The sequence below is a fragment of the Brassica napus genome, chromosome A1, assembly GCF_020379485.1.
Source record: "Brassica napus cultivar Da-Ae chromosome A1, Da-Ae, whole genome shotgun sequence".
In the NCBI taxonomy this organism is placed as follows: Eukaryota; Viridiplantae; Streptophyta; class Magnoliopsida; order Brassicales; family Brassicaceae; genus Brassica; species Brassica napus.
Window position 1 is genome coordinate 4,738,731 of NC_063434.1, and position 8,301 is coordinate 4,747,031.

The window sequence follows — 8,301 nt, forward strand, 5'->3', positions numbered from 1 at the left end:
AAAATCAAGAAAATTTGATTCGTTTAAAACTAGTTTGGTTTATTCAGTTGTAGACAAATGGAACTAACTGGTCACTTGCAAGTACATTATAGTTACTGATTTTGATCTTCGGTTTGGTTCAATTCTCTTTGGAAACAAAAGATACGCTGGTTTTGTCGAAATTTTAAACACAACTTTTTTTGTCAGAAAAAAACTCTTTAATTATAGAAAGCTAAAGGCAAAGTCGAAAGATCCCACGACCCAAGAAAAAGGATTAAAGCTGTGAATTGCTTTAGGGACATATGCACTATTGAAACCTTTTTAATAGTAAAATAATGTGAAGCTCATTAAGCGAACAACAAACATTAAACGGTGACAAAAAAATAAACATCAAACGTTATGTAATATTATGAGTTTATTATTATTTATTTCAAGACTGTTCAAACTTGAGGATTGAAGTAAATACCGTATGACTAATTAAATACACAACGTTTTTCGTACCCTTTAATTTTCTCTTGTGTATTTTTGGATGATTAAGATGACATCGGACCTGTGTGCTATATATACACCTTACATGCAAGAACCTTGCTCTACCAGCCTACTATTTGTGCTCAGCTTCATTTAAGAGAATTCATTGAAAGTTTGCCGGATTTTTAGTTGAGTGGTTTACAATTTAATCTCTTTGCAAATATAAAGGGACACTGCCATCCACCCCCGACTATCCAACATATAACAAGGGTTGTTCTAGATGAGAATAAGAGGGAACTAACTAAATCACTCGACCACCATGCGTTGTACTACTTTTCAGGGGTTAATAATCCATATAGAGGATTATACTATTTTGAATGATCTAGAGCCATACTCTCGATTGAGGTGAGAATGTAGTTACATATATGGTGATGATGATTCATGGTCTATGGACTCTCTCTCTCTCTCTTTTCGTAGTATCTTGAATAATATGAAAATTATTAAACGTATCATCAAAAACGAAAAGTTGATCAGAACCACTTGCAAATGTATAAATTAGATGAAAGTAACCCTAAAAGTGTTGCACGCTGTATCTGTCTCTTTATCACCTTTAACAAAAGAGAATCCATATTGATTTTTTGTTTTACAAAAGAGAATCCATATTGATTTATCTTATATTATCTATATATATATATATATATATAATAATCGTGTAAATAAATGAGCTCTCGCCACCACTAAAGCATTTTTCTCCTCTATATATTTGTGCCACCATTTATACACACGTCTCCAGAAATCCTTGACAAAGAATAACTCCATTTTTTCTCTGGTTCCATTTCTCCCACCCAAATGAAACTACAGAAACATTTTTTTTTCTATTGGAATCAAGACCGAACGACTATATAAGCCATCCATGATTCATATTTGGAAGTCTGGTATACACCACACATATATATGATACGAAGTCATGCCTGGCTCCCTGTATGCCACAAGTAAATACCGATCTCATTATGAAATCGGACACTAGTGGCGTACAGAGTAGTCAAGCATAACCACTGATATTCTTGATATATGAGTACTTTGTTTTTGTAACACAAGATATATATGTGTGGATGGTGGCTAGCTATAAGATATATGTTATATGCATGGATTATGTCTAGAACTGTTATATGGTACTCAATTTCACTATTTTGAGATCCTTTAATTTAGTAAGACCATATCTAACTCTATCTCTATATTCTTTTATAAATAAAGAAACTTTATTATAAAAGTAATATTGTAGTAAAACTATTTCTATGGTAAATGTTATCTATTTTAGAGAAACATAGAGAAAAATATAGAAGTGAATTGCATATATATATATATATATATATATATTCTAAGATGTCATTCATCTTTAACTATGCACGGCGTAATTCATGTATTGCTAAGATGTTACGAGTTTGTAATTTGAAGAAATGCTAATTCATATCGTTTAAAATTATTGTTAGCGTTAGTAAGCAAGTGGTAGTAGCCTATGGCAATTTGGTATGTATCCACATCAGTTTTGGATTTGATTCTTTCTTTTTTGGAACTAAATTATCACTACTTGGTCAGTATGGACTTGGACTTCGGTCCAAGTGATTTACATGGTGGGCGGGGCATAACAGATGATTGGTCCACTCCTTGGTATTAGTCGGAAGGTATTCCAAACTCGGGACAGACAGTATGATACGCTTTCGAACTAGTCCACTTTGTAGTACTAAGTGTGTTCTTTTCAGGACTGACCGGATCAGCCGATAGACTTTATCAAGAAAAAAAAAATTATTGTTAGCGCTGTTGGTTGAACAATAGTTGAGTTAATCACACGGGAGTGGTCTGGTGGTGTGAATTCCAGAGAAATCAAGGTTTGAAACGATTTCACGACATTAGATATGTGTAGTCACATAGATATGAAATTTGTACTCCTTTGAAAATTTGGAGAACATAGTCCATCTGTGGCAATATTAAACATACATTTTTATGAGTCTAAAATATCATAACATTAAACATGTGTAGTCACGACATTAAACATTAGATATTAGATATGCACTTTTCTTTTGAAGATTAGTGTAAACTTTTCTATAAGTCTAAGAGATATCTCCAAAATTTAAATTAAAAAAAAAAACAACAGTTGACTGTGTCGGCAATAAAAGTAAATAAAATATAATTGTTAGCACATGAGAGAATTAATTATCACCCTCTGTGTTTTAGTTGCATAATATATATCATATATGCATACCTAACCAGCTAACCTAAGCGTCCACTTATTTTTCCTTTTAGAAATTTAACCTCTTTAGATCTTATAATAAATGCATCCATAATCCTATGTAATCAACGTGAGTATTATTTTATCTGTACCTGTGTGAAAATGGTCACTAATTTAGTATATAAACGTATATATATATCTTTAATCACTCCGAAATTTCGTTAAAAGTTTTTTCTATAAAAAAAGTCGTAAAAATTGTATGTAACCATATCATGTTATGTCACTCAGTACTATTCACTAACTTTTCAGCTTTTATATTCAGATTGTCCAAAACTATGTAATAATTAAGCCTTAGAAGGAGGATACATCGCCGGTACCTCGAAGCTCCTCAAGACTCAAGAGTACCACTCCAAGTCTCCAAGTTAGAGATTCTTGACAAAGTGAAAGCCTCTCTTATGCTATGCGTTGTATGCAGGATGTTTCTTGTGACAGAAAAACTACTGTAAAGCACAAGACATTTGTCTCTCCTTTTCATGCATTTGCCCCTCCCAAAATTCCCAAGTTTGTTTAAATTTGTTGTTTTCTTTCCTCAAAATCATCGACACTGATTCAGAGGTAATATAGATATGTCAACATAGGTATTAATCTATATTAACTGTATGACTTAAATGGTAAAAACCTTTTAGATTGGAAATGGATCAACATAGACAGATTTATGATAACTAGTGATAACTTGATTGACTTTTTAACGAAATGTTTTCTTTTTTGTGTGTGAAAAGCTAGTAATTTGGCAACTGACTGATTGTATTGGTGCGAACTTATTTCTTTCAAACATAAACAAAACAAATAATCAAATGACGTTTCCGAACTTTTGTAAAAAGTCACCTTTGAGTACCATTTGTGCCCATTATAACACGAATGGACTACCATTGTTTATAGTTTTCCGCCGTATTTTGGCAGGAATATCATTTGCGTTCTTTTTCTTATTTTCTGTAGCAATAGATATATTTTTTTTCCTTTGTGCAAACTTCTATTTAAATACTTAAGCATGGAATTCTCTTCACATGTCGATGCAATTTACTTTTGTCTTGAAGCAACATAGGCAATTATAAATTAATAAGGTCACATGTCGATGTAGCGTTTTAACGTGTCATCTGACATGTTCCGGGGCCAAAGCACCACACTATCAATTATCAAATTAAGATGATTATATATTTCTCTCGCAACAGGTTTATATTTTAAAACTGCAACGTTGATCTTACTGGAAATTAAGGTTAATTAAGCGTAATCAAATTGTATAGTTCTTTTCTACTAGATATTCTTTTCTCTAGACTGCATCAGTCATTACATGTAAGATATTAAAATAACATAAGAGGTAAGCTATTCTGTTTTTCCGTTACTCAACTAATTATCCTCCTATGTATGAAAAGAAGCAATTTTACTTACGAATTACATGGACTCCAAATCTAGTAGTATATACTTATCAAAATGTATAGCTTGCGCAAATCTTTTAACTTTGGTTATAACTCATATTATCTGTATACTTATGCGTACCAGTCATAAAACCTTTCCAATAATACAGACAAAGTTATACTCATTAATCATTTCTCTTTAGAGCTACTGGAGGTAACATGCAATATGAATATTATAGTGATAAAAGTGTCCATAAACCGATCACATTAAAAGAACATTATAAAGCAAACAAAGAAAAAAAGATAAGAACCAAAAAATAAGTAAATGCTAACATTTGGTTTTAATAAATAGCTAATGTGTATTCATTCATTTGATTATAGGCAAAGTTAAAATAAAAGAATTTTATTGCTTAACCGGGACGTCTAAAATTTCCAACCCTGGTTCAAGTTATGGGTCTGCCTAGTATTTACGTAATCTATCGTATAATCGTTTATTCATTGTCCAAGCAACACTTGTTTATTTCCAAAGTTTAATTGATTTTAAGGGAGTACGACCACAACTCTATAAATGTTGGGGCTACATTCGTAAACCACGAAAGATGAGGGCCATAAGTAGATTTTAAAGGTACAAAATTAGTTTTTTTTTTTGTTTTGTTGTTTTTAAGATATATACAAAAAATCCAACAAATCTTCAAAATCAAAATTCGAATATTCGTTTTATTTATTATTTTCTTCTTCTTCTCCTTCTTCAATCTTTCCTCTGTCATTCAGATTTGGAGAAGACAGAGACAGACAGAGAGGAGAAGGATTCGTGTAAGCAAGCACAAAAAGTTTCCTTTCTTCTATCTCTCTCTCTCCTTTCGACCAGAAGATAGAGAAAATGGAGAGAGAAGGAGAAACAACAATCGGCGAGGTTGCTCCGGCGACTCCGAGAAGATGTTCTCTGAGCTTTTGGGAGGTCACGACAGCTTCCGTCGTCGTTTTGGGTTTTCTTGTTGGCCTTCTTTGCGTTTATCTCACAATGCCTCAATCTGATTACAGCTTCCTCAAGCTCCCTCGTAATCTCCAAGATCTTCAGATTCTCAGGTCAATTCTCAATCTTTTCTTCTGGGTTTTTATAAAGTCTCAACCTTTACGAATTAGGATTCTGGAATCTGATGAATCTAATAAAAGTTTTGATTTTTTTACATGTTGATTGATTCTATTACGAAACCTGAGATGTGTTGTGTTTCTTTCTTTGCAGAGACAATCTGGAGATTTACACAAGTGATTACACAGTTCAAGTTCTTGTCGGATATTGTCTGGTGTATGTTTTTATGCAGACATTCATGATCCCCGGAACTGTCTTCATGTCTTTGCTTGCTGGTGCTCTCTTTGGAGTTATCAAAGGAATGGCTCTCGTTGTCTCCACCGCAACAGCTGGTGCTTCCTCTTGCTTCTTCCTCTCGAAGCTCATCGGCAGACCTTTGATCTTCTCCCTGTGGCCCGACAAGCTCATCTTCTTCCAAGACCAGGTTGCGAGGAGGAAAGATGGGTTGCTGAACTATATGCTCTTCTTGAGACTAACACCGACATTGCCTAACACGTTCATTAATGTTGCTTCTCCTATTGTCGATGTTCCTTACCATATCTTCTTCCTCGCTACATTCATTGGTCTGATTCCTGCTGCTTATGTCACTGTCCGGGTATGAGAATTTCTGTCATCTTCATTGTTGTTCTGATCTTAACGGTTTCAGTGAGTGTGAATGTAATGTGTTTGGTTTTGTGGTAACAGGCTGGGATCGCTCTTGGAGAGCTGAAATCATTGGGAGATCTCTATGACTTCAGCTCGATGGCGACTCTGTTTCTCATCGGTGTGCTCTCTGTGACTCCAACCCTTATTAGCAAGAAAAAGGTGTAGAAGAAGAAGTTCAATGGAATCATAAGACAAAGCCTTCTCATGGATATGATGATGACGATGATTACAAAAGCCTCTCTTGTGTGTATATATTTAGAATGTTTAGGGCCTATTTCAAAACCCACCTGTTCTCTACATGCTTTTAAACTTTTTAAAAAATGTACTAGAATGCATCTCAAACGGGTTGCACTTGCATGGGCCTTTTAACAATATGTTTATAGGGCCTAGTTTATAATCAAAATTATCCATAAAAGTTGTCTGAGCTTGGGTCTAGTCCTATCTAAATCATACCTTCGGTAGTAATATGTAGATGTGTGAATGATACATACCAATTGGAGCAAACCATAGAAGCGCAAGCTAGGGTGAGGGAAAAAAAGGCCCAAGCTAGGTCTGGAGGCCCTAACCATTTTAAGGATTTTTTTGGTTTGAATATAAGGAGAGTTAATAATCTTGTAAACCAGATTGGTGTTAAGGAATGAACGACGCCTAACCAACCTATTTTGGGGGTTTTATTGTGACTCGTACTGCCAATGAAATAAATTATCTGATTTGGAGAAATTTGGCTCCTTTGGCATTTACCAGTTCAAAGGTTGACCAAATAAAAATTTGCTGTAAATGTCTAGACAGCAGTTGAAAAGATCTTTCAGGCTAGAAAGAGGTTCTTTAATGATGACAAAGGCAATTTGTCACCGGCATAAGGCCATCACACGAACAGAAAGCTTAAATCACTAATCGTGTGGAATTTGCTAGTGTTATACTGTCTTAATTCAAAATATGGATTTGGTGCAATGCAATCCTAATTGATGGATACCATGGACAATGTTGACGATTCAATCTCACTCTTATGAAATTAGGGTTTATAAACTACTTATAAAGAAAAAAAAATTTAAAATAGAAATGAATACAAATAAACTAAGGGTGTATTCAACCGGGAGTTTGAAGTGATTTGTATTAAAATGACAAATTCACTGTTATTCAAACGTGGATTTTAAAAAACACTTTAAAATCTAGTGTTATTGAATTTAATATTTCATAAAACACTCTGAAATTCATTGTTACTGAACAAAATTTAAGTTGGAGATTTTAGAGTGTTTAAGGGATTTTTTTAGTTATAAAAATAAAAATCTAATCTCATTGTTTTAGATGAGATTTTAGAGTTGTTTAATAAAAATCATCTCTAAATTCTTAGATTCACCTAAAAATCTTCTAAAAACCCACTAAATATCAAATCACTTAAAATATCAGATTCAATACACCCTCCTAAAAAACCTCAAGAGCTAATTTTCAACGCTTCTCGGAGATGGCAACTAAATCCATGCAACTAGTTTTAGTTTTACCAGTACATTGATTGCTGAGTGCTTCAAATTTTCCAAAGAAATTTTGTTTTGAAGTCTCTCAAGTACTTTATAAGCCCATAGCGTCGGGAATGCTCTAAATCTAGGTACAGAAGGGTTTGCCAAGTTTTCGAGTTTTGCCATCAACTTTTTATACAACCTAAGGAAGAAGGTCCAACGTCTCTTTGTCCGTATAAGTGACTATCATAAACATGTGACAGATAGGAGTCCCAATTCTTGGACAAGACTTCTCACCTAATCCACACACCTCTCGATTAATTATACTAATCTCTGTAAAATATGCTTAATTTGGGCATTGGAGAGTTCTAAAAGGAAACTCTTTTTTCTTTCTTCCAAATTTTTTGAGGTTGTTCTAACAAAACGCTGCATCTTAATCTCTCAGAAAACGGCTCATACCCTAAACTTATTCACTATTTCATATTTTCTATAGTTAATAAACACATTAGTTGACGCGAAAGTTACCCATAAAGAACATCTCCAGTTTTGTTCTGAACAATTTCTATTCTAATATACATATATATACCGATCGCTAAGAAAATAGGATAAAATGGGTTTTTATTTATAATAACTAAGTAAATATGTTACGTTTATATAGTATTGCTCAAAAATCAAGTATAACAGGAGGAATATATAAAAAAGAAGATAGACCATTGAACTTTTTCAGAGAATATAATTTCCAAATAAAAGCTCAACTAACTAATCAAAAGAAAATTCTCTTACAGATAAGCATGCACCACAGCACATTGGTTTAATAACTTTATAAGCCTGCTTACAGTACGAGATTCCCATAAAATCATTAACAATTTAGTTAAACTATTATAAGCATATGAATCTTTATATATAGATTTTAACTAGACGAGAAGAAAACAATCATCAGCCGTACAAAATCAAACTTATTTTCATCCACACTTGTGGGAAACAAATTAATATTATGAAATTATGCAATGAACTAATAAAACCATA

The 8,301-nt window shown here is 33.3% G+C and overlaps 1 protein-coding gene across 2 annotated transcripts; it reads left to right on the top strand.

The window, feature by feature from the left end:
- The first annotated feature begins 4,695 nt into the window (after nt 1-4,695).
- On the top strand, nt 4,696-6,245 carry BNAA01G08680D (uncharacterized membrane protein At4g09580). Of its 2 annotated transcripts, XM_048782085.1 has the most exons (4): nt 4,696-4,711; nt 4,858-5,172; nt 5,330-5,771; nt 5,861-6,245. In XM_048782085.1, the coding sequence occupies exons 2-4, from the start codon at nt 4,967-4,969 to the stop codon at nt 5,984-5,986; spliced, it is 774 nt and encodes a 257-aa protein (XP_048638042.1). In that variant the 5' UTR covers nt 4,696-4,711; nt 4,858-4,966; the 3' UTR covers nt 5,987-6,245. The 2 variants fall into 2 exon arrangements, with proteins under 2 accessions (XP_048638042.1, XP_013711905.1); XM_013856451.3 differs by lacking the exon at nt 4,696-4,711 and having other exon boundaries at nt 4,745-5,172.
- Nucleotides 6,246-8,301: the final 2,056 nt, after the last annotated feature.